Genomic DNA, 27115 nt, shown 5'->3' on the forward strand with positions numbered 1-27115 from the left:
TTTAAAAAAGGAATAGATTCATTTATTAGTTATAAGGACTGTAGAACTAACAGCAGGGTTTATAAACAAATGAATTAGTCTGTACTTGTAGAAAACTTTTATTTCAACTGCTAATTGTTTTTTTCCTTTGAAATATGCTCAGTGTGCAGGCCGTTCAAAGAAGCTAAAATGAAAGTAAAGATAAAATGGGTAATAGTTATCCTCGGTAAATACAGTTTTGGCTTGGACTTCTTGATATTAATGTGGGGGAGGGCCCAATAATATGAATGCTAAATTTACAATTTAGTGATGGACTTTCACTCCAGATAAGAATGTAGTTGATTTCTGAGTTCTTTGGAGATAGACTGTCCATCTTTGCTCCGTTGAGACTGTTCATTTATAAAAAATGAAAACAGATGTGGATAGTTTTCATTAGAATACCAGGTGTACTAGGAAGCGTTAGATACATGTACATTATATATTATGATATATTAATTACATTAGAATTACAGGTGTACTTCAAAGGATAATTTTTACTATTGCTTGAGTATGCTCAGCAGTATACCAGGAAGAGATGATAAAATCAAATTTTATGGTTCAAGTAGAATTCTTTTAAGTTTTCCAAAAAGGTGGTTTCTGTGGATTGGTGTGTCCAAATGTGAGGAGCTTAAGAGTATTTAAGCATTTTATCCACGGGAGAGGTATACCTTTCCTTTTGCTCTGTGTTCAGATGTCATTCAGATATCACATGATTTCATTAATAAATATGTAAGTTCTGCTTTTTACTCAGAGTGGTGTTATTCAGTATTGCCAATAATATTTTCCCACTAACTTAAGAAAACAAGAAGCAGAGGTCCAGACCTAGGAAGCCACGGAGGACTAGAAATGAGGAAAATGAACAGGATGGAGACTTGGAAGGCCCTGTGATTGATGAGTCTGTGCTTTCAACTAAGGAGCTACTGGGCTTACAGCAGGCTGAGGAGCGATTGAAAAGAGACTGCATTGACAGGCTGAAACGGGTAACAGCCTTTTGTTAGTTAAAATTTGTTAGTTAAAATCCTTGTTTTGGTTTAATCTGTTAGTAATTGGGAACATGTGCTTTGATGAATTATATATCCTACTTTGGTATTTAAGCACTACAAGTCAAAAGTGATACTGTTTGATTTAATAGAATTACTTTTTTTTTAAGAATTACTTTTGAAAAATGATTATTAGCATAGTGATAAAGAGTGATAGTACTATATTAACAGTTTTTAAAGTGAATGAGAAATCATCTCCTGGCCAGTTTTTGTTTACCTGTATTTTGTCTCTGTACATCTTTCTCTCTATATGTCTCTATAAATATGTGCTTATGTGTATGTCTCTATAAATCTATTCAAATTGTAGCGACCGAGAAACTACCCTACAGCAAAGTACACCTGCAAACTCTGTGATGTTTTAATTGAATCCATTGCATTTGCTCATAAGCATATCAAAGAGAAGAGACACAAGAAAAACATTAAGGTAAGTTTACTATAACCCAAACAAATATGTTTACTTGTCAGTTATTACTTGTCATCTTTATGACTTTCCTTAAGATTATGGTATTAGTAATTTTGCTACTTATATTGCTGAATTTATTTTGACCAAAATATTTTATACTGGTCAGATATGTTTGCTGGGCAGTCTTGTGAATTTCCTTAGGACAGTATCAGGATGAATGAAGCCAATGGTAGGACCTAGATATATGTCCTTAGGTCAGTAATAATAAAGTAAATAATTTGCCATTGCTATTTCTAAAGTTCTTTCTTTACACTTTTTCCTTATTCCTGTCTTCCCTCTATTATCATTTTATGTGCATAAAGAAGTGTGTGCATGTTTGATAAGATGAAGACTAAAACAGCTAAAGTGGGAAGGAGGGCTAAGAAAAATATTCCAGAATACTGTACAGGGTGTTGTCTCTGTGAATGGTAGAAGGTAAAAACTGTGTGAATCATTTTTAATCTCAACATTGATATTAAAAGGAGAAGCAGGAGGAAGAGTTGCTCACCACGTTACCCCCGCCTACACCCTCCCAGATAAATGCGATTGGTATTGCCATTGACAGAGTGGTACAGGAGTTTGGCTTACACAATGAGAACTTGGAACAGAGACTAGAAATTAAACGTATCATGGAAAATGTGTTCCAACACAAGTTACCAGGTATTTTCTAGATTTGTTTTTCTTTTTAGCTACCTAAAAGTACCCCATTCATTTTTCCTACCAGTAGTAATTTTTGCCTAATAGAAATTGATTTGCCATGTCCTGAAGCTCTCAATTTTATTGTATGTTTTTGTTTCTCCTGGCTTACCCTAAGGTAACAAAGACTTTTACATATGTTGTCATTAACCTGTCTTCATTGTGAGTTTCATTGTGTCTGTCCATTTACATGCCCTGTATTATTAGAGCACCATGGGACTCTTGTATATCTGTTTACCTTTCTATTTATTTATTTACTTTCTATCTCTAAGTTCAGTTTCTTTTTTTAATTGAAGTATAATTGACGTACAATATATTAGTTTCAGGTGTACAACATAGTGATACAGTATTTTTTATACATTACAAAATGATCACCACACCTTTCTACCTATTTACATTGACACAATATTTTGAGTTAAAATAAAGAAAAGTATCCTGGAGTCATTTTCAGGTTATCTGTGTCCATAAAACGTTCTATTTAACCGCACTTAAAAGAATTGCACCATCTAAAATGAGCTTTCAAAACTAATTTGTAAGAGATTTTGTGCAGCGTTGAATTGATTTTTCCAAGTTATGTCTGTGGAGCCATGGAAAACTATTTTTTTTGAAAGCTCCACAAGTGATTCTGATCCACAGCCAGGGTTGAAATCACTATTTGAATTTATCGCCATACCACCCATAAAACTGTTCTACTGAAAGATCATTCATATAGTATATGATTCATATTAATATATATCTGTTAAAAAAAATAAAGGGCAAGATTCTGCTCATCCCCCTGTATAGGTGTCTCATCCTTTATGTTGTAGACAAGCTCCTGAGAAGTCATTTGTAATTTTGATTTTTGCCATAGATTTTCATTGTAAAATTGAATGTGCTTTGTCATGGAAAACCTGTTAAAACCCAAAGAAGTTGTTTGACTTAACAAACCTGGAAAAAAAAAAAATACAAAGTCCCCTGCTGAGAAGGGGTAATTTTTTGGCACAACAATAGTAAAACATTGGGAAAAATGCTGTAAAATAAATATAGGTGGTACACATACACACGTCTTCCTCTGAACTGTGAATCTCTTGCTGCCTAACATTTTAAGTTATATCAGTGATACTATAATTATTTTCTAAACTTTTCCTAAAGGGATTATATTATGTTAAATTAAGCTTTTTGTTCATAATACAATGAGTATTCATATTGAAAAGTAACTTTATGCTGATTTTTGTGATTATTGTTTTACTGAAACATGATCTTTATAGTAAATTATACCTATGTACGCTTTCAAAAAGGTGAAGTGTTTGTATTAACTCTTCAGTATATACATACTATCAGGTTTACAAACGTGTGACAAAGTTAGGCATCCCTTTTCGACTTCCACATTTAAAAAATCATTTCAAATAGTATTTTCTGCACAAAACATGAAATAGTAAAGTAAGTTTTAACATGTTTTACAACTGATATGAAAAGAGTGGCTGTTAAACTAAACTGCAGTCAATACAGTCTTCCCTTTTAAATAAAATAAAATGAAGACAAGAGCAAGAGTCACCCATTCTTGTCCTTTGCTTATGCCAGACTTGAACACTGTTTTTCTTTTGTGTGTAGTTCTAATTGATGGTTGCATTTCTGAAATAGCAGTGTCTTGTAATAACTTTTGAGAAATTTTACTTTATTTATGACTTGTATTTATTCAATTTTTTTTGTTTTAGATTGTTCTCTGAGATTATATGGGTCATCCTGTAGCAGATTGGGTTTCAAAAATTCAGATATAAACATTGACATTCAATTTCCAGCCATTGTAAGTACAAAGTGAAACGTTAGAATTTTCACAGAGTGGTACAGAAATTCATTTTTTTCCCAAATGTGAGCTATATATAGATATATTTTAGATACTTGAAGACAGTTTAAGTGTGATGTTTTTTTCCTAAAACTGCATTGTTTTTAAAAGTATAATTTTTTTTCCTAAAATTGCTGTTTTATGTTCTTCTGCATGCCTTCAATTTTAGAACATTTCTTTTTATTCTACAGATCTTTCATACTTTCTTCAGACACTGGTCTTCTAACCATGTGAATCTGATCGGGTAATTTAGGTCTGTTAACTTGAAAGGATTAAATTGTCTTGATAAGTCAACTTTCCAATGGCAGGAAAGGGTTTCAGATTTCAAATTGTGTATCTATATAAACATTTATGACCTGCAAGCTTAATCTGTTCCTGAGTTTCCTTATATACACCCACCTTGTAAAAATAATTATGCTTTTGAAGAACTACACCTAGCCTAGATTTCTGGTTTAAACATGGTTCAAAAAGATGTTGATAAGTCAGAACTTTAAAACTGGAAGGCACTTTGGTAGATTATCCATTTACTTACTGGTGGTTCCTGCAGGCCAGTTTGCAAATGGTTTATGCCCATTTACTTGTGTTGCTACTTAAAAATAAAAATGATTCCTAGTCTCCTCCCCCAGATGTTCTGTTTCACAACTTCTCATTCCTTGCCATCCCTGACTGCTATAGCTACCTGGTCAGCTGACCAATAGATTTTACTGTTCTTTTAACCTTAAATTCTGCTTAATAATTTACCAGCATAGCAGTTATTTTGATTTCATGTCATTCATTCATTTAGCAAATATTCAGTGAGTTTGAGTATATGTCAAGCACCATACTAGGTTCTAGAGGACAAAACAGATACCATTCCTCCCTCCTGGAATTCATACTAGGGAAGGAGATAAGTAATTATGTATGTATAATTAATTATAATGAGAGCTATGCAGGGAAACAAGGTTCTGTGAGAGAAAATAAAAGAGTGTAGATATAGCTGTCCTGAAGGCACCTTTGAAGGGATTACATTTAAACTGAACTCTAAAAGATGAAAATGGGTGGGGACAGTGAAAGGGTAAAAGAGTGTTTCAGCCTGAGGGCACATCATTTGCAAACAGTGAGTTTGGCCTATTCAAGGCACGCTAAAGGGAAAAATTGTAAGGGCTGTGGTGAAGGCACCTTGAGAAAGAATAGTTTAAGATTAGGATAGAGGAGTAGTCTGGGGGCCCAACGTACAGGAAGCCAGAATTTCATTTTGACCTAAGGGCATTAAGAAGCCAGACTGAGAGTTTTAAGGAGGGTCACAACTAGATCTAATGTATGATTTTAAGTGGTTTTGGTTCCTGTGTGGAGCAAAGATTAATAGAGAAAGGCAAGACTAAAGTGGAGACCCGGGTAAGCAATCTGTTGAAGTAGTCTCACAGAGTGAGAAGTAATATTGTTAACAGTTTGACAACCTCTAGCCGCAACTTTGAGATTTGCTGAGAGTCTAACTACCTCGGGAATTAGTGAATCAGGAGTTAACTGCGTAGTAGGTCTCTTTTTGCCCACACTCATCCTCTTTTTGCTCATCTCTCTGTGTCTGACTGATGTGTGCACACAGCACAATGATTAATTCCTTTACTCTGGTCGCAAGGTGCTTTCTAATTTGGAAAAGAATTTGGGTAATTTCAAACGACTGTGTATTATCTCAGTGAAGCAGAAGTACTTATGGATTATTTGATATATTCACTGATTTATTTCCTAGATGTCTCAGCCAGATGTTCTCTTACTTGTCCAAGAATGTTTAAAGAACAGTGGTAAGGCCAAATTCTTTCCACATTTTGCTCTTAAATTTTTCTTTTGTCTATAGTTTGAATATCTTATTTCTCAAACTTTGAAAATAAGAAGTCATGTTTTTTGATTTACTTATATGGGTAATATACAAACAAAAAACTAAAGCAAATGCCCATGAATTATTAGCAAGTTAATTAGAGTCTTGTTAGTTGTCCTACTATGCAGAATAATTATTTTGTAAGTAAAGCTTTTAGCTTGGTGATAATGTCACATAATTTAGAAAGATTATATTAGCCCTAGGCTGAGAGTAAAAGGAATCAAAATATGTAAAATTTACTCTTGAGGGTAAAAAACTAAAGGATAATCTTTTTAATTCTATGGTTTAAATTAATACTTTACAAATAATAAATAGTGTGGCCCAGCCCAGATGAATGAATCAACAAATCGTTGTTCCCAGTTAGGTTTATCAGTTGTCCAGAGTAATGTCCAACTGGGGCTTGACGGCTTATGTGCTTTCCATAGGCCTCATTCAATTGTTTCATCCCTTGAATTAGTCTTTCCCATCCTTTTTGTTTTGATTGAATGAAACATTTAAACATTTCTTCTTACTTCAGTCAATATGTATTTTGACCCCATGTATTTTAGTAGCTTTTGCAGCAATTTTTTTTTAATGTCCTATTCATATTTCTAATTATGTTACCCACGTAACATTTAAATGTTCTAATTCAATAATGTAGTCATTTCTAATCAGACATTAGTTTTTCAAAATAAGGATTTTAAATTAATTTGATTCTTGAATATAATACTTTTTTCCTTTTCAAGTCACTTTTATTTCATAATCATCTCTTGAGAACCTTATTTTGTAATGGTCTTTCAAAAGGTCAAACAGATAATTCACAACTGGTACTTGTACTTTATCTAGTTGTGCTTTTAAACAAAGGCTTAGTTAACTAACCTATCTGATATTCTTTTCTTTTTCCAGACTCTTTTATTGATGTTGACGCAGATTTCCACGCTAGGGTGCCAGTGGTGGTGTGCAGAGAAAAACAAAGGTCTCTGCTTCTTTAAGCTGTTTATTAAGTACCAACTTGCCAAAAGCACTTGTACTTTACTCCATCTTAATGTCCAGTTTCTAGAATTGTAAGCTCCTACGTGGTTAATTTCACAAGCTTCCTGTTAGCATTCTCCCTCTGTTGGTGTTTAACACAAGAGGAAAAAGTGGTTTGTTTTTAAAAGTAAAATTACTTAAAAAGAAAAAATATAGGAAGGAAGCATTTTGACCCATTTCAGTAAAAAACACCTCTGTCAAATACTTACTTGCTCTAATCACCTTTATTTGCCATCCTTTTTAGAAGCATTTTAAACAGTGCTGAGTAACAGTTCACCCGGCTCTCTCTCCATCTGGAGCATTACCATTACCACTGTAAATGGGTAGTTTGTAGGCTGTAATGATTTGCCATTAGGCAGATTCCTCCAACTAGGGAAAACACTCTTGCCCTTATAAAGATGAATTCATACTCCCATTCGAAAGATTTTACAGTATTCTCCTTACTTGCATTTTCCCCCCAAAATAATTTTGATATATGAAAACATGAAGTTTTAGTTCTTGAAAAATAAAGTTTACTCAGAAGACAGCTGCCCTATCTTTTTTAATACAATATTGAGATGACCCATAAAGGTTTAGTGAGTTAGAAGTATTTATTATCAGTGTAAATTAGTTGGTGGTGGTGTAAAAGACACCTGATACCTGTATAATACTTTCTCTTTTTCCTTCCCATTCTCACCCTCTACCCCCACCAGTGGTCTTCTTTGTAAAGTGAGTGCAGGAAATGAAAATGCTTGTCTGACAACAAATCATTTAACTGCCCTTGGAAAACTGGAATCAAAGCTGGTTCCTTTGGTGATTGCATTTAGGTACTGGGCAAAGGTAGGTTTGAGTTCTTTAAATGAATGCACATTCTGTGTGTGCATAAGCAGTATGCTTTGATTTTTACATGGTTCATTTAATCTTAAATGTTTGGATGCATATTTATAAACATCAAGGGAGTTGGCATCTGAGTATTAGAACAGAAATTTTAATGTGTACAGAAAGGAAAACTCAGTTTCTATTTCACTATGACATATTGCTCAAAAGATCAAAATGCTTTATGATGCTTATTAAAAATTAGATTTGTGGGGGCTTCCCTGGTGGCACAGTGGTTGAGAGTCTGCCTGCAGATGCAGGGGACACGGCTTTGTGACCCGGTCCGGGAAGATCCCACATGCCAAGGAGCGGCTGGGCCCGTGAGCCATGGCTGCTGAGCCTGCGCATCCGGAGCCTGTGCTCCACAATGGGAGAGGCCACAACAGTGAGAGGCCCTCGTACCGCAAAAAAAAAAAAAAAAAAAAAAAAAAAAATTAGATTTGTAAGTCAAATCCCAGAGTTATGGCCCAAGTGTTTACATTTTTTTTCTTTTCTTTGTAGTTCTGATCCCTCACCAAACGAAAGTAAAATTTTGATGCTTTAAAAAAGACCTCGAAAGCTATTTCCATATATTTGTTAGTGGAAGCAGCCAGCTGGCATTTCAGTGATGTGTCCTAAATCTAACATTACTCTCATCAGCTGGAGGCAAATTCAAAAACACATAGTTTGAATAACAGCAGAAGAGAATTCTGTCAGTCCCTCTCCCGTTTCCCCCTTTCTAGTGGTAGAATGGCACAGCTATTACCCTCAGAAAAATGCAACTCTCCGAGAATCATATTTTTTTGTACAAGTCTATCTCAAACCATAATTCTTTCCATGTTAATTGTGTAGCAGGGATTTTTATGGATTTCTCAGCTGACATCCTTAGAAGCAAGTTCACTTTATTTCATGAATTTATAAGGTTGTCTGTGCTTGATCAGCTTCACTAGCTAAAACCCCCCATCCCTTAGTCTCAGTTTGGGGCTGGATCTTGTTCACGTTGTCCTGCTCAATTAAGAGAGACAAAATTACGCTGCTTAAAGATTCTTGATGTAGGTTGTCAGGAAAAGCTGATAAAAACATGTGTGTGGATTAAGGCGAATTATGGCCATCAGTGAAAAGTCAGTTCAAAGTGCAGGACTCCCACAAGTGGGTTAAGAAGTCATTTTCTGCAGATCAAGAAAATATACTCATCACAATATTCCTACCTTTGTACCATATGAATCAAATACACTGTAAATAAACCAGGTCTTTGCTGAGGAAAAGACAATGTCTAAAAGCATTTATAAATGAAGCTGCAGCTTCATAAGATGAATCTCATCAATAGTATGTGACCCACCAACTGTTTACTTTTTAACTAGTTTCCAGAAGTGATTCTCAGGCACAGGAAAGTTTGAAATGAAGCTTCTCATACCATTTCCAATAATACACCCAGAGACTCCCAAAAAATGAAAGCCACTATCTGATCTTGCTTTATATTTCTACAGTGTTTTAAATATGGTATCCTATTGAAATGCTCAAATAATCATGAGAGCATTAACATTTCCCCAAAATGTAAGGTCTTATCATGATTATAAAATTGAGATTCTGTGTAGAGAAAAGCCAAAGCTTTACCGATTAAGACATGGCAGTAACAATACGTAGTTCCTGTTGCTTGGGTCCAGGACCCAACAGGGACAGAGGATGTCCCACTCTTAACTGGGTGAATTGATAATCACAATGTGCTGTCTTTTGAAAGCAGCCTCCTACTTCATCACTAAGTAGGCCATGCTTTCTAAGTTGTTATTTCTGCTAGCGCTAATGAGTTTGCCTACATTCTAGCCTAATCACCTTTCTGACCAAAGCATGCATTTTCAAGGTAGTAGCTAAGGGTGAGGGGACCATTAAACTGAGCAAAGCCAATTGTCGTACAGTTGGACTTGAACCATCATTTTGACTCCATTAACAAGTTTTTGAACCAAGTGAATGGAGTTACCATGGATATCAAAAAAATAAAACAGCAAATATTATTTTTAGGGCCCTTCACAAATGAATTTAGTTAAAATGAAAAATTTGAAATTGAAACTGTCACTCAAAACCACAATCTGTGGTTACTCCAAAAGTACAAGGAAGTATTTTGTCACTGTGGAGTTTTATTTGGAGGGGTAAATCATGTGACACACGGAAATGAAGTAACGGGTTTTAGACCAAATTGCATAAATGACAAGTTTACAAAAGAATGTACTTTTTGACAAGTACAAAAGAATGCTTATCCTCTTTTTGACAAGTACAAAAGAATGCTTATCGTCTTTTCTCTCATTTGTAGCTTTGCAGTATAGATCGCCCTGAAGAAGGAGGTTTGCCACCTTATGTGTTTGCCCTGATGGCCATTTTCTTTCTTCAACAGAGGAAAGAACCCCTTCTGCCTGTTTATCTAGGATCATGGGTATAAAACTTTTTTGCTTATGTATCTGATACTGATTTTATTACAGGGCCACAATCCCTTGTGTATAATTTCAGAGTGTAAAAACCTAACCAGAACTGACATGAATTTATTTATCCTACTATTGTGAATATTCATACCTTTCACTGCTGAAGTATTAATGTATTTGACTCAGGATGCTGCCCTGTACTCTGCTTAGGGACACTGTTACTTTTCTAAACTGAAAAAACTCTTGACTTATGGAACACATGATCTTGAGGTTTTCAGACAAGAGAATGTGAATATATTATCATTCGGTACACACTTTCTTTGGGTACAGTTTTATAATTTGATACTTGAATTTATATATCACCTCCAGACAGACTGTAGGAAGCTTTTGGTTCGCTATCACTTACTTTCTATTTCTAGTCTTTTGATTCTCTTTATGCCCCGTTCCCTGTGAAACAAAAGAAAATATAAGTGCTGAAATTGCTACCTATAGCACAAGATGCAGAACTTAGCAGTCAGTCACCTCTTGAATAATATATTGCTATAATCTTTAAGATGAATTAGACTTCAGTGATGTGACTGTTCTTTCTTTCTGGATAAATTAAAGTTGAGCTGATGTATTCAAATAGTAAGATTTAAGAAGAAGCCACCTCAAAGTCAAAATGAGGTTATTCTCATTCTCTTGGAAACCTCACTGTTAATCCCTAGGTGTTTATCTTGATAAAAATCTTACGTGTACACTTACTTTATAAAAAGGGTCACTGGGTGAGAGCTTACTTTGGTACATCAGTATTTTAACTAGTCTTCTTACCATATGCAGGATTCTTGTCATTTAAGGAGGAGATGTTCTAGAGCAGTAGCCCTTAATTATGGGTCTATAAAAAATATATGATTTTAAGGAATTTTTTTATACTTAATAAGTTGAGAATTAAGCAGGGACCTTTGTCTGCCAGGCCCTGAGAATAAAGACTAAAGCAGAATAAGTCCTATATAAACTCTGTCCTGGCATTAGGGATTGCAGTCTGCTGTGCTGTGACCCAGTTGCCTAAAGGGAGCTCTCTTTGTGCTTGTGGTACTGAAATGAACAAATTCAGGGTATCCTTGCTAGTCTGCTCTCCTGGTAGAAAAAAGGGTGAGAGAACAAAATCAACCCTTAGTTGATAAATAACCCTTTTCATCAGACCCAAACAGGATTCTGTGAAAGTCTTTGAAGTTTTCTTTTCACTTTGATCCAAGAGAAACAGGAGTTTAAGATGGAACCAAACCAGTTGGACTGCTATGCCAAACAAAAAGCCTTAGAAGAGGTTGATGCATTGCCATGCTCACTAATGTCTTAGTGAAATCTGCCTTTTCTTGTGTCCTCGTCATCTCTAAAGTAGGCATCTGTCACTGATGTGAGGATGCAGTAAAAAAAAAAAAAAAAAGTGCTTCTATTCTGCTGCTGGGATTCTCCTCAGGATTTGCTTAAGAGAAGCATGAATACCCTTTCCTGTGGCCAGTGTATTATTTCCTCGGGAGTAGTATTGGAAGTCCTCTAAGGTGACACAGAATTTGCTTTTGATTATACCATTTATTTATTTCAGATTTTTTTTCTTCTCTTATTTATTTATTTATTTTAACATCTTTATTGGGGTATAATTGCTTTACAATGGTGTGTTAGTTTCTGCTTTATAACAAAGTGAATCAGTTATACATATACACATGTTCCCATATCTCTTCCCTCTTGCGTCTCCCTCCCTCCCACCCTCCCTATTCCACCCCTCCAGGCGGTCACAGAGCACCGAGCTGATATCCCTGTGCTATGCGGCTGCTTCCCACTAGCTATCTACCTTATGTTTGGTAGTGTATATATGTCCATGCCTCTCTCTGGCTTTGTCACAGCTCACCCTTCCCCCTCCCCATATCCTCAAGTCCGTTCTCCAGTAGGTCTGTGTCTTTATTCCTGTCTTACCTCTAGGTTCTTCATGATATTTTTTTTTCTTAAATTCCATATATATGTGTTAGCATACAGTATTTGTCTTTCTCTTTCTGACTTACTTCACTCTGTATGACAGACTCTGGGTCTATCCACCTCATTACAAATAGCTCAATTTCGTTTCTCTTTATGGCTGAGTAATATTCCATTGTATATATGAGCCACATCTTCTTTATACATTCATCCGATGATGGGCACTTAGGTGGTCTCCATCTCCGGGCTATCGTAAATAGAGCTGCAATGAACATTTTGGTACATGACTCTTTTTGAATTATGGTTTTCTCAGGGTATATGCCCAGTAGTGGGATTGCTGGGTCATATGGTAGTTCTATTTGTAGTTTTTTAAGGAACCTCCGTACTGTTCTCCATAGTGGCTGTACCAATTCACATTCCCACCAGCAGTGCAGGAGTGTTCCCTTTTCTCCACACCCTCTCCAGCATTTATTGTTTCTAGATTTTTTGATGATGGCCATTCTGACTGGTGTGAGATGATATCTCATTGTAGTTTTGATTTGCATTTCTCTAATGATTAATGATGTTGAGCATTCTTTCATGTGTTTGTTGGCAGTCTGTATATCTTCTTTGGAGAAGTGTCTGTTTAGGTCTTCTGCCCATTTTTGGATTGGGTTGTGTGTGTTTTTGTTATTGAGCTGCATGAGCTGCTTGTAAATTTTGGAAATAAATCCTTTGTCAGTTGCTTCATTTGCAAATATTTTTTCCCATTCTGAGGGTTGTCTTTTGGTCTTGTTTATGGTTTCCTTTGCTGTGCAAAAGCTTTGAAGTTTCATTAGGTCCCATTTGTTTATTTTTGTTTTTATTTCCATTTCTCTAGGAGGTGGGTCAAAAAGGATCTTGCTGTGATTTATGTCATAGAGTGTTCTGCCTATGTTTTCCTCTAAGAGTTTGATAGTTTCTGGCCTTACATTTAGGTCTTTAATCCATTTTGAGCATATTTTTGTGTGTGGTGTTAGGGAGTGATCTACTCTCATACTTTTACATGTACCTGTACAGTCTTCCCAGCACCACTTATTGAAGAGGCTGTCCTTTCTCCACTGTACATTCCTGCCTCCTTTATCAAAGATAAGGTGACCATATGTGTGTGGGTTTATCTCTGGGCTTTCTATCCTGTTCCATTGATCTATATTTCTGTTTTTGTGCCAGTACCATACTGTCTTGATTACTGTAGCTTTGTAGTATACTCTGAAGTCAGGGAGCCTGATTCCTCCAGCTCCGTTTTTAGTTCTCAAGATTACTTTGGCTATTCGGGGTCTTTTGTGTTTCCATACAAATTATGAAATTTTTTGTTCTAGTTCTGTGAAAAATGCCAGTGGTAGTTTGATAGGGATTGCATTGAATCTGTAGATTGCTTTGGGTAGTAGAGTCATTTTGACAATGTTGATTCTTCCAATCCAAGAACATGGTATATCTCTCCATCTATTTATATCATCATTAATTTCTTTAATCAGTGTGTTATAATTTTCTGCATACAAGTCTTTTGTCTCCTTAGGTAGGTTTATTCCTAGATATTTTATTCTTTTTGTTCCAATGGTAAATGGGAGTGTTTTCTTGATTTCACTTTCAGATTTTTCATCATTAGTGTACAGGAATGCCAGAGATTTCTGTGCATTAATTTTGTATCCTGCAACTTTAACAAATTCATTGATTATCTCTAGTAGTTTTCTGGTAGCATCTTTAGGATTCTCTATGTAGAGTATCATGTCATCTGCAAACAGTGACAGCTTTACTTCTTCTTTTCCGATTTGGATTCCTTTTATTTCCTTTTCTTCTCTGATTGCTGTGGCGAAAACTTCCGAAACTGTATTGAATAAGAGTGGTGAGAGTAGGCAACCTTGTCTTGTTCCTGATCTTAGTGGAAATGCTTTCTGTCTTTCACCATTGAGGATGATGTTGGCTGTGGGTTTGTCATATATGGCCTTTACTATGTTGAGGAAAGTTCCCTCTATGCCTACTTTCTGCAGGGTTTTTATCACAAATGGTGTTGAATTTTGTCAAAAGCTTTCTCTGCATCTATTGAGATGATCATATGGTTTTTCTCCTTCAATTTGTTAATATGGTTTATCACATTGATTGATTTGCGTATATTGAAGAATCCTTGCATTCCTGGAATAAGCCCCACTTGATCATGGTGTATGATCCTTTTAATGTGCTGTTGGATTCTGTTTGCTAGTATTTTGTTGAGGATTTTTGCATCTATGTTCATCAGTGATATTGGCCTGTACTTTTCTTTCTTTGTGACATCCTTGTCTGGTTTTGGTATCAAGGTGATGGTGACCTCGTACAATGAATTTGGGAGTGTTCCTCCTTCTGCTATATTTTGGAATGGTTTGAGAAGGATAGGTGTCAGCTCTTCTCTAAATGTTTGATAGAATTCGCCTATGAAGCCATCTGGTCCTGGGCTTTTGTTTGTTGTAAGATTTTTAATCACAGTTTCAATTTCAGTGCTTGTGATTGGTCTGTTCATATTTTCTATTTCTTCCTGATTCAGCCTTGGCAGGTTGTGCATTTCTAAGAATTTGTCCATTTCTTCCAGGTTGTCCATTTTATTGGCATAGAGTTGCTTGTAGCAATCTCACATGATCTTTTGTATTTCTGCAGTTGTTACTTCTCCTTTTTCATTTCTAATTCTATTGATTTGAGTATTCTCCCTTTTTTTCTTGAAGTGTCTGGCTAATGGTTTATCTACTTTGTCTTCTCAAGGAACCAGCTTTTAGTTTTATTCATCTTTGCTATTGTTTCCTTCATTTCTTTTTCATTTATTTCTGATCTGATTTTTATGATTTCCTTCCTTCTGCTAACTTTGGGTTTTTTTTGTTCTTCTTTCTCTCATTGCTTCAGGTGCAAGGTTAGGTTGTTTATTCGAGATGGTTCCTCTTTCTTAAGGTGGACTTGTATTTCTATAAACTTCCCTCTTAGAACTGCTTTTGCTGCATCCCATAGGTTTTGGGTCGTTGTGTCTCCATTGTCATTTGTTTCTAGGTATTTTTTTATTTCCTCTTTGATTTCTTCAGTGATCACTTCGTTATTAAGTAGTGTATTGTTTAGCCTCCATGTGTTTGTATTTTTTACAGATCTTTTCCTGTAATTGATATCTAGTCTCATGGCGTTGTGGTTGGAAAAGATACTTGATACAATTTCAATATTCTTAAATTTACCAAGGCTTGATTTGTGACCCAAGATATGATCTATCCTAGAGAATGTTCCATGAGCACTTGAGAAAAATGTGTATTCTGTTGTTTTTGGATGGAATGTCCTATAAATATCAATTAAGTCCATCTTGTTTAATGTATCATTTAAAGCTTGTGTTTCCTTATTTATTTTCATTTTGGATGATCTGTCCATTGGTGAAAGTGGGGTGTTAAAGTCCCCTACTATGAATGTGTTACTGTCGATTTCCCCTTTTATGGCTGTTAGTATTTGCCTTATGTATTGAGGTGCTCCTATGTTTGGTGCATAAATATTTACAATTGTTATATCTTCTTCTTGGATCGATCCCTTGATCACTATGTAGTGTCCTTCTTTGTCTCTTCTAATAGTCTTTATTTTAAAGTCGATTTTGTCTGATATGAGAATTGCTGCTTCGGCTTTCTTTTGGTTTCCGTTTGCATGGAATATCTTTTTCCATCCCCTTACTTTCAGTCTGTATGTGTCTCTAGGTCTGAAGTGGGTCTCTTGTAGACAGCATATATATGGGTCTTGTTTTTGTATCCATTCAGCCAATCTGTGTCTTTTGGTGGGAGCATTTAGTCCATTTACATTTAAGGTAATTATCAATATGTATGTTCCTATTCCCATTTTCTAAATTGTTTTGGGTTCACTATTGTAGGTCTTTTTCTTCTCTTGTGTTTCTTGCCTAGAGAAGTTCCTTTAGCAGTTGTTGTAGAGCTGTTTTGGTGGTGTTGAACTCTCTCAGCTTTTGCTTGTCTGTAAAGTTTTAATTTCTCCATCAAATCTGAATGAGATCCTTGCTGGGTAGAGTAATCTTTGTTGCAGGTTTTTCTCCTTCATCACTTTAAATATGTCCTGTCAGTCCCTTCTGGCTTGCAGAGTTTCTGCTGAAAGATCAGCTGTTATCCTTATGGGGATTCCCTTGTGTGTTATTTGTTGTTTTTCCCTTGCTGCTTTTAATATGCTTTCTTTGTATTTAATTTCTGACATTTTGATTAATATGTGTCTTGGCGTATTTCTCCTTGGATTTATCCTTTATGGGATTTTCTGTCCTTCCTGGACTTGATTAACTATTTCCTTTCCCATATTAGGGAAGTTTTCAACTATAATCTCTTCAAATATTTTCTCAGTCCCTTTCTTTTTCTCTTCTTCTTCTGGAACCCCTATAATTCGAATGTTGGTGTGTTTAATGTTGTCCCAGAGGTCTCTGAGACTGTCCTCAATTGTTCTCATTCTTTTTTCTTTATTCTGCTCTGCAGTAGTTATTTCCACTATTTTATCTTCCAGGTCACTTATCCGTTCTTCTGCCTCAGTTATTCTGCTATTGATCCCATCTAGAGTATTTTTCATTTCATTTATTGTGTTGTTCATCATTGTTTGTTTCATCTTTAGTTCTTCTAGCTCCTTGTTAAATGTTTCTTGCATTTTGTCTATTCTATTTCCAAGATTTTGGATCATCTTTACTATCATTATTCTGAATTCTTTTTCAGGTAGACTGCCTATTTCCTCTTCATTTGTTAGGTCTGGTGGGTTTTTATCTTGCTCCTTCATCTGCTGTGTGTTTTTCTGTCTTCTCATTTTGCTTATCTTACTGTTTGGGGTCTCCTTTTTGCAGGCTGCAGGTTAGTAGTTCCCATTGTTTTTGATGTCTGTCCCCAGTGGCTAAGGTTGGTTCAGTGGGTTGTGTAGTGTAGGCTTCCTGGTAGAGGGGACTAGTGCCTGTGTTGTGGTGGATGAGGCTGGATCTTGTCTCTCTAGTGGGCAGGTTCACGTCTGGTGGTGTGTTTTGGGGTGTCTGTGGACTTATTATGATTTTAGGCAGCCTGTCTGCTAATGGGTGGGGTTGTGTTCCTGTCTTGCTAGTTGTTTGGCATAGGATGTCTAGCACTGTAGCTTGGTGGTCGTTGAGTGAAGCTGGGTGCTGAGATGGAGATCTCTGGGAGATTTTTGCCATTTGATATTATGTGGAGATGGGAGGTCTCTTGTTGACCAGTGTCCTGAAGTTGGCTCTCCCTCCTCAGAGGCACAGCACTGACTCCTGGCTGCGGCACCAAGAGCCTTTCATCCACACGGCTCAGAATAAAAGGGAGAAAAAGTAGAGAGAAAGAATTAGTAGAAGTAGGAAGAAAGAAAGAAAGAAATGAGGGAAGGAAGGAAGAAAGAAAGAAGGAAGAAAAGGAAAGAAGGAAAGAAAGGAGGGAGGGAGGGACAGTGGGAGGAAGGAGGGAAGGAAGGAACAAAGAAAGAAGATAAAGTAAAATATAATAAAGTTATTAAATTAAAAAATATTAAGAAAAAAAAATTTTTAAACAACAAAAAAAAAAAACAAGGATAGAACCCTAGGACAAATGGTGGAAGCAAAGCTATACAGACAAAATCTCACACAGAAGCATACACATACGGACTCACAAAAAGAGGAAAAGGGGAAAAAATCATAAATCTTGCTCTCAAAATCCACCTCCTCAATTTGGGGTGAATCGTTGTCTATTCATGTGTTCCACAGATGCAGGGTACTTCAAGTTGATTGTGGAGCTTTAATCCGCTGCTCCTGAGGCTGCTGGGAGAGATTTCCCTTTCTCTTCTTTGTTCTCACAGCTCCCAGGGGCTCAGCTTTGGATTTGGCCCCGCCTCTGCGTGTAGGTCGCTGGAGGGCGTCTGCTCTTCGCTCAGACAGGACGGGGTTAAAGGAGCCGCTGATTCGGGGGCTCTGGCTCACTCGGTTCCGGGGGGAGGGAGGGGCGCGGAGTGCAAGGCAAGCCTGCGGCGGCAGAGTTCAGCATGACATTGCACCAGCCTGAGGTACGCCGTGCATTCTCCCAGGGAAGTTGTCCCTGGATTCAGGGACCCTGGCAGTGGCGGGCTGCACAGGCTCCCCGGAAGAGGAGTGTGGATAGTGACCTGTGCTCGCACACAGGCCCCTTGGTGGCGGCAGCAGCAGCCTTAGCGTCTCCCGCCCGTCTCTGGGGTCCGCGCTTTTAGCCGCGGCTCGCGCCCGTCTCGGGTCCACGCTTTTAGTCGCGGCTTGCGCCCATCTCTGGGTTCCGCGCTTTTAGCCGCGGCTCGAGCCCGTCTCTGGCTTTCGCGCTCTTAGCCGCGGCTCGCGCCCGTCTCTGGAGCTCCTTTAAGCAGCGCTCTTAATCCCCTCTCCTCGCGCACCAGGAAACACAGAGGGAAGAAAAAGTCTCTTGCCTCTTCACAGCTCCAGATCTTTTCCCAGACTCCCTCCCGGCTAGCCGTGGTGCACTAACCTCTTCAGGCTGTGTTCCCGCAGCCAACCCCAGTCCTCTCCCTGTGCTCCAACCGAAGCCCGAGCCTCCGCTCGCAACCCTGCCTGCCCCGGCGGGTGAGCAGAGAAGCCTTTCGGGCTGGTGAGTGCCGGTCGGCCCTGATTCTCTGTGCGGGAATCTCTCCGTTTTGCCCTCCGCACCCCTGTGGCTGCACTCTCCTCAGCGGCTCCGAAGCGTCCCCCTCCGCCACCCTCAGTCTCCGCCCGCAAAGGGGCTTCCTAGTGTGTGGAAACCTTTCCTCCTCCACAGCTCCCTCCCACTGGTGCAGGTCCCGTCCCTATCCTTTTGCCTCTGTTTATTTTTTTCTTTTGCCCTACCGAGGTACGTGGGGGGGTTTCTTGCCTTTTGGGAGGTCTGAGGTCTTCTGCCAGCGTTCAGTAGGTGTTCTGTAGGAGTTGTTCCACATGTAGATGTATTTCTGGTGTATCTGTGGGGAGGAAGGTGATCTCTGCCTCTTACTCTTCCGCCATCTTCCCCTCCCGCCTATTCAAGATTTAATAACAAAAACAAGTATGCGGTGGCCAAATACTAGATTGAATTCTGTGTGTCAAATACGGCAAACTCTGCTGCCTGAACCAAAGTGATCTGTAGCTTTCAGCATTTTAAACTAGTCAAGTATCAGTGTGCTGGCTTCTGCTAGGGTCTTTTGGTCAAAAATGTGAAGCAAGTGAGAGAAAAGAAATTCAGTGCCTTGTTCATGCCAGATATTTTATATCACTCTTTCTGCAGAAAATCTATTGAGAACCTCAAAATTAGGTGCATGAAAGTATCTAAACTGTTAACTCCTTCAAAATTTTTAAAGCACTCTGTATTTTAGTCATTGTACTAGGCCCTGAAGGTAATACACAGATGAGTAAGACTAAATTCTCTGTCAAGAAGTTTAGAGTATTGTATCTCTGTGCTCAGATCTGTGTTTTCGAAAATCTTTCAGCCATTCTCTCCCAACCTACTCAGATTTCTTCCATGTTGGAGATTATCTCTCTGACGTTTTACTCCCAATTAAAATTCCCATTTATCATCATTAGATATTGATATGTGAGTTGTGAATGATGAATAGGCTTAACCCTGTGTTCTTGGCATCTTTTATCCCCTACAACAATATTTTACTAGTCTCCTAGTAGATATTATTTGGAATCTTCCTTATTTTAGATTATGTAAAGGTAACCCTTAGGAAATAGTTATTTACACTTTAAGAATGCCAGATAATATAGTAGAAAGAAGAGTAGTGTTAAAGTTTGGCAGCCCTGAGATTCACCCAGGATTTGCCACTTAAATCCTTGTGACCTTGAACAAGTTATTTAATCTCTGAGCCTTGGTGAAAGACTCATCTGCAAATTTTTGAAATGAGATCAGGAATGTAGAGTTCCTGGAACTCTACAGGTAGAACAGATGTAGTCCTTTCCCCCTTCAATAGAAAGGCAAGTTCCACTTACAGTATGTAGGTGTGAACTCCTAAAACAAGTGATCCTTCTGGAAATAAACAGCTATAAATTCTCAACAAAATACATAAAACAACAACGTGAAGGCTCTGGAGACTGAACAAATGCAAACAGACTTTGGAGAGAAGTCAAAACCTGTAACAAGTGACCAACACAGAGTGAGTTTCTGTTTTTCAGTGGCTTTACCCCTGAAGGCAACCCTGGTAGAAAAACCAGTACTCTTTCTGGCCAGAGGAACTAAGGCCACCAGATAATAAGGGGAAGAAAAACCAGAAAGGGAAGATATAGAGAAGTGGAACCCTTAATTCTGTGTGGGAACTCAGTACATCACTGACTGACTTCTGAACCAGTCCAGCGTGCCATATAAGGAGATTGGAAGTCAATACTCTATCCTCACAAAAAGAAAAAGACTGAACATGCTGAAAATCAACAACTCTTTTTAGATCCATTAGAGAATTGAGGTCATGAGGAAAACCACTGCCCCCAAAATTGGAGAGACAGGCAAATATATAAGTTGTCAGAGCATAAGCCCAGAATCCTGCCCATGGAACGGCCACCAGGGTAGGAACACATGGTCTCTGATTCTGGAGGCTCAGTTTGGATAAGCTTGAAAGTGAGAAACAAATAGGGGGCCAGTCTTAGGGGGCTGATTTCATGAGTTTTATCTGCAAAAATGCCCACCAGGTTGTCAGGGTAAAGATCTAAGAAAAATCCCCTTTGAGGGAAAGGCTAGCCATTTTGAAATTGCCTGGAGCATTCTGCTGTTAGAAACAGAAACCTGCCCTCAAGGGAAACTGTTTTACCAGAGCCTGACCACCTTGAGTTTTATCAGGGCCTAACTGACCCGGGTAAAGGAAAAATACCAACTCCAACCCTCTGTAGTTTCCTGTCTCCCCTCAGGTGCGCAGGACTGAGAAGCACTTTGTGAAGGTCACAGTCTCACTAAAAGACTGAGATCTGAACATAGGACTGTAGAATGCTTCCCCTCCCCTCACACCTTACTACAGCATCATTAGGCCTCCGGTGTAATAATGGGATTACAACAGACAGACCTCATATAAGAAGAAATCTCTTAGGAAACCCAAAAGCAATACAGGAGACAAAAACAAGGATACCAGCATAAGTTATAGCCCCTTGACATGTACAGCTACAACAAACAGTACATAGCCTGACTCCTAGCCAGGTAAAAGAAAATCTCACACCCCAGGCCTATACTTTACCCAGCGTTCCACAAAAAAATAACAAGGTATACTAAAAGGCAAATAACATAGTGTGAAGAAACAGAGCAAACATTGGAATTATCAGACCAGGAGTTTAAAAAACAAGAATATGCTAAGGGCTCTAAAGGAAAAAATGGTCAACATGCAAAAACAAATAGATAATATAAGCTGAGAGATGAAAACTCGAGGAAGGAATCAAACGGAAATACTAAAAATCAAAACTAACAAAAATGAAGAATGCCTTTGATGGATTCATCAGGAAACTGGACAAAGCTGCGGAAAAAATCAGTGAGCTTTATTCAATGGAAACGTCTCAAACTGCAAAGCAAAAAGGAACAAAAGAATGAAAAAGAAATGGAACAGAATAGCTAAGAACTGTAGGACAATTACTAAGGGTTGTAATGCATGTATAATGGGAATACCTGGAAAAGAAGAAAGAGAAACAGAAGAAAAGTTGAAGTAATAATGACTGAGAATTTTTAAAATAAATTACAGACTTATAAACCATACATTTGAAGCAGACTGAAAACAGTTAAGAGCCAAGGCTTACTAAACTGAGCTGAGGTCGGAGCTGCTGTCTACCAGAGAGGTGACAATCTGCATTTTGTCTAAGCAGTTAATTACCTATAAAACAAAAGTAAGCCGCATGGCACAGGGATATTGGCTCGGTGCTTTGTGACAGCCTGGAGGGGTGGGATGGGGAGGGTGGGAGGGAGGGAGACACAACAGGGAAGACATATGGGAACATATGTCTATGTATGACTGATTCACTTTGTTATAAAGCAGAAACTAACACACCATTGTAAAGCAATTATACCCCAATAAAGATGTTAAAAAAAAAAACAAAAAACAAAAGTAGCTACACGTATTGGAGTAACATAAAGAATCCAGAATTTTCACAATACATTATAGTATCACAATATCCAGAATGCAATCCAAAAATACTCAACAATACAAAGAGCCAAGAAAATGGGACACACTCTCAGGGAAAAGAAATCAACAGATGCCAAGCCCAAGATAAGATACCAAAGACTTTAAAAGCAGTTATTATAACTGCTCCATGAGACAAAGGAAGCACACTTGCGATAACTTGAAGAGATAGAGAATATCAGCCAGAGAATTAGGAAGTGTAAAGAGAAGCAAATGGAAATTTTAGAAGTGAAAGATACATTATTTTAAATTAAAAAAATTTACTGGATGGGCATCATAGCAGAGTGGAGGTGACATAGGAAAGAGTCAATAGATATGAAAATAGATAAGTAGAAACTAATCTAAAGAAGAAAAAGAAAAAAAGTTTTAAAATAAATAAATAAACCTCAGGGACTTGTGGAACAATTTCAGAAAAATCTAACCTATGGGTAGTTTGAGCCCCAGAAGGAGAGGAGCAAGAGAAGGGGATAGAAAAACATAAAGTTTCACAAATTTGACAAAAAGACAAACTTACAGTCTCAATAAGCCAAGTAAACCTCAAGTAAGATAAATTCAAAGAGAAGCATGCTTAGCACATCATAGTCAGGCTGCTGTAAACCAAAACTAAAGAGCAAAACTCAAAAGCAGCCAGAGAAACACCTTACATAAGGTGAGAAAGGGAAATAGGTACATATCAAGTGGTGGTCATTCTCTGAGGAAAAATAAACCAGGGTAGGAAGGACAGAGTGAAAGAGGAGGAGTTATTTAGAGTCAAAGATATTTGAGCAGAGCCTGAATGTGTTCCTCACTGCATGGGTTAGCTGATTTAGGGAGAAGAGCCTTCCAAGCAGAGGGAATAGCAGATGTCAGCTCCAAGCCAGGAGGACAGATCGAGAAAATGGGTCAGAGTAATAGCAAAGGACCAGATTACCTAGGCCCTAGAAAAGACTGAATTTCATCCTCAGTAAGAAGGAAACTGTCATGAGCAGGACATGATGTCTTCTGTTTTAGGATTGCTCTGTCTGCTAAACCAAAGAAGTAGTCCATTTGATGTGGAAATACATTGGGGAACTGGGGCTACCACAGACACACCCCACCCCACAATTCACTATGTACATTAACCTGTCTAAAAGGCTGTGATACATCCCTTTGTACCTGCAGTAAAGAAACCTGTTCACATTTGTTCCACATTTCTTAGACCTTTTGAGCCTAGACTTTTCTTTAGCATCTTAACAATGTCAAAAGAAACACTTTATATTTTTTAAACACTTACTATGTGCCATACCCTGTATCTGAATGCTTTGTGTCCATTATTTTATTCCATAACTATCCCATGAAGGAGATTCTGGTGTTATCCCTTTTTACAGGAGCCTGAAACCTAAAGAAAATGAGGACCTTACTGAAGGTCTCACAGCTAGTACATGAGGGAGTGAGATTTGGGCCCAGGTGGTTTTATTCCAGAACCATGACCTTAGGCCTAGCCATGTTGCCTTCTCTTAGAGTATTTACTAAAGAATTATTTCCAAAAATCACCAATTCTTTTGCAAATCAAAACCTTGATTTTTCCTTTAAATTTACAGATGTCTCAAAGATACTCCTTTTATAAAAAATACCTTTTATATTTTCAGTGAACTAAAGTATGTTACTTTTCATTTCTTCCAGGATTAATATGCTCTGATTGATATAAAATCGTTTCTGCCTTATAATAGTATGTGTCTAATTTTTCCCAGATTGAAGGATTCTCATTAAACAAACTAGGGAATTTCAACCTTAAAGAAATTCAGAAAGACTCTGTGGCCTGGGAGTACACTGATAATGCTGCAGGGGACGCAGACTCAGCAAAAGAAGAGGCACCAAAAGAAATGCCCGTTAAAAGGGGACAGGTCTGTTCTCCCTTGTTTCTAGTTTTACTGTCTATTTTTAATTTGTTGCTAATTGTGCAGTTTATGAGTTACTCAGTTCTTCCTCTCTTCTTTCCTCAACTATCTTAACTATTTCGTGGCTGTTTGGTTTCCTAGTCTATTCAGTCCTTTGAATAGACAAGTAATGAGAAAAGGTAAAATTCAAATCATTGAATCCACAGTTACTTATGTGGTTTCTTCTGTGTGCAAGGTGCTGTGAAAGAGGCTGAGAATTCAGAGATAAATTCCCATCTGTCCTCTAAGAGCTTAGGTCTTAGACAGTATTATGAGGTTTAAATATATGAAAAGTTAACTAACCTCAAATTACTAAAATAACAGTGAATAAGTCTGTGGTCTAGTGTACTTGTCCGTATCCATACTATTAGGGGTGGGCAGGAGAATTTATGCAAAAGGAAAGAATTGCCATTAGAATTTCAAACAAAAATCTGAACAATGTAATTATACTAGTAATAACAGTAGGATTCTGACCCAAATTGGTAAATGGTCCTTGACTCCATGAGCTTCCCCATAACCCTTTGGGGTAAAATGACAGTAATACCCACAAAATACTTCTGAGACCTGGATTCTTATCCTAGCTCTTCGCAAACAGGTCATGTCACTCTTTTAGTCCTTATTTACTCATGCCTAAAATGAGGAGATAATGGTGAATCATATGTTCTCCAGGTGTGTTTTCTGGAATCCTTGAGTTGAGGGGAAGAGGGTGGGGGTGGCACTCTACCCCTGCTGCCGCCGGAGCACGCTGCTGGTATCAGTTTTCTATTTGGGGTTCCAGGAGTGGCTAAAAGCACAGGCTGTGGAGCCAGAATATTTGAATTTACAAACACAAATGCAGCTCTCCCACTTCCTAGCTGTGTGTCTTTGGGCAGGTGACTTAATCTTTCTGTGCCCCAGTTTCCTCACCTGTGAATGGGGATGATATTGGTACCCTCTCATAGTCACTAATTTATAGAATGCTTCACTCAGTGCCGAGCATGTGGTAAGCACTTTGTAAATGCTAGTTGCTAGTCTTATTTTATTTGAGAAAGAAAGTGTTCTCTACGTTAAAAAAGCAGAAACAATAACAACAACAACAACAAAAAGTGTAAGTACCACTAGTCTAGATATATCAAAGGTCTCTTAAGTTCCATGTTATGATATAATCAAGTCATTTCAGTGAGATGCTTAAAAATCCTTAGTAATGCTGAATATATGGATAAAGAGGTGAGATCTAATGAAGCTTTCCATTTCTGGGGTTTTCTTTGTGTCCTCGACTATAGTGTGTGGGACCTAGACAACTTCCATTTTTAATCAGTTTTGCTTTGTAAGCCCACCTAATAACTTTATCTTATTTCACAGAACCTTTGTGGTTAAGATTTAGTGAATAAGTATGTGGCATTAATAAAATACCATACCACTTGTTTTGAAGCTTGATATAGTAAAGTGTGATTGGAAACAAATTTGTATACCCTAGGAGGAAAAGCTATTGCTGAAAGTCCAATTAAATACTTTATCTTTTCATTTGAATGCTAATTGGAGAGATAAATCATGCTGCCACTTCTGAAATTGAGACCTCGACAGTGTCGAAATTGCATGGTGTGGTGAAAGAACACTGGACTGGGATCAGGAGACATTGTCCTCATTTTGCTCCTGACAAGCATTGAGACCTTTGACAAGTCACTCTTTGGACTTCAGTTCCTTCTCTTGTAGCATATGGGAGTTGAACTAGATTACCTCTTAAGAGCATCTTACAGTTGTGACATTGTTTCAGTGGTATATGGATTTCTTGTATTTAAAAAGACTATACCTAAATGAAAAAATACAGAGAGCAACCAGTCTGCCAGATGCTTTCCCTTGTTTTCTGATTTAATCCTCATAACTATCCTGTGTTATAGGTGGTATCATCCCTACTCTGCAGATAATGGTAGCGACCATTTTTTGAACATGTGTGCCAGGCACTGTGCTAAGCTCTTAACAGACACTCTCTCACTCAGTCCTCCCAACAACCCTATGAGGTGGGTACTGTGATCCCCATTGTTCAGATGAGGAAACTGAGGCTTAGACAGCTTGTATACCTTCACCAGGATCAGACACAGCCAGTAAATGGCAGAGCTGGATTTGAAAGCTAAGCATGTCCCACTCCAAAGCCAGTTCTCTTAGCCTCTGTGCTATACTGCCAATCCAAGAAAGAAGAAGCTAAGTCACAGAGCAGTTAAGATCTGTGAAGTGGCAAAATTGTATTTGGACCCATTTTTTTCTTTTCTAAGTCCTTTGTACTTTCCACTATATTCCATCACAGTATGTCCCAACTTGTCATGAGTCTGTGAGTGGAAAACTTAGTATTAATTTCTGATATCAAGAGTTATTTATTTGACTTTAAAATCAGTTGCTACCGGCAGATTCAATGAACTTAATGTAGCTTCTCAGAGCAAGTGAGAGGAGTGTTTTTCCTTTTGCTCTGTGCCTCTAGCTGTAGCCCATTTCTGTGTGTAACTGTGTAAAGGCACCCTCCAGAGGCAGGAACAGGGAGAGCTCAGTGCTGAGGGTAGTAGCAATCAGGGCACAGTTCTCTCCACCTGCCCTTAAGACTTCAAAATAAGGAGTGCTGCCTGGTTACATAAAACTGCCTGTCTATTCCTATGATAATGACTAGATTTTAACATACTTTAATCCTGGGAATTCAGTGAAGGAATGCTGTTTTCCCACAATCGAAATAGAACCTAGAATGTGGTTATCTAGATAGGCTGTCAAATTCATATCTTTGCTAAGGTTTTTCAGATTTTTTTTATTTGATGCTTGAATGATCTCTTATTTTTCAGATTCTACTGACATCTGAAATAACCTGTATATTTTCTCTTTGCTGTTAATAGGTATCATTAATATTTGATTTAAAACACCAGCCTTCAGTACCGGTTGGGCAGCTCTGGGTGGAATTGCTTCGATTCTATGCTTTAGAATTTAATTTGGCTGATTTAGTGATAAGTATCCGTGTCAAAGAATCGGTATCTCGTGAATCAAAGGATTGGCCCAAAAAGCGCATTGCCATTGAAGGTACCTCAAAACGTTTATCTTTAAT

General features: G+C 37.9%; 1 protein-coding gene across 11 annotated transcripts in view; it reads left to right on the top strand.

Moving 5' to 3' along the window:
- The window catches only part of TUT7 (terminal uridylyl transferase 7), a gene marked incomplete at its 3' end in the record, with an annotated part of 68586 nt that overhangs the window by 5197 nt on the left and 36274 nt on the right, over nt 1–27115 (top strand). For all 11 annotated transcript variants that reach the window (XM_079926079.1, XM_079926077.1, XM_079926076.1 and 8 more), the window contains 10 exons: nt 817–998; nt 1366–1482; nt 1983–2160; nt 3891–3979; nt 5745–5796; nt 6756–6825; nt 7574–7700; nt 10021–10140; nt 23872–24024; nt 26910–27090. In XM_079926079.1, the coding sequence (XP_079782205.1) occupies nt 817–998; nt 1366–1482; nt 1983–2160; nt 3891–3979; nt 5745–5796; nt 6756–6825; nt 7574–7700; nt 10021–10140; nt 23872–24024; nt 26910–27090 (1269 nt within the window). The remainder of the gene's footprint in view (nt 1–816; nt 999–1365; nt 1483–1982; nt 2161–3890; nt 3980–5744; nt 5797–6755; nt 6826–7573; nt 7701–10020; nt 10141–23871; nt 24025–26909; nt 27091–27115) is intronic.

Source organism: Stenella coeruleoalba (genome assembly GCF_951394435.1).
Source record: "Stenella coeruleoalba genome assembly, chromosome: 7".
Taxonomy (NCBI): domain Eukaryota; kingdom Metazoa; phylum Chordata; class Mammalia; order Artiodactyla; family Delphinidae; genus Stenella; species Stenella coeruleoalba.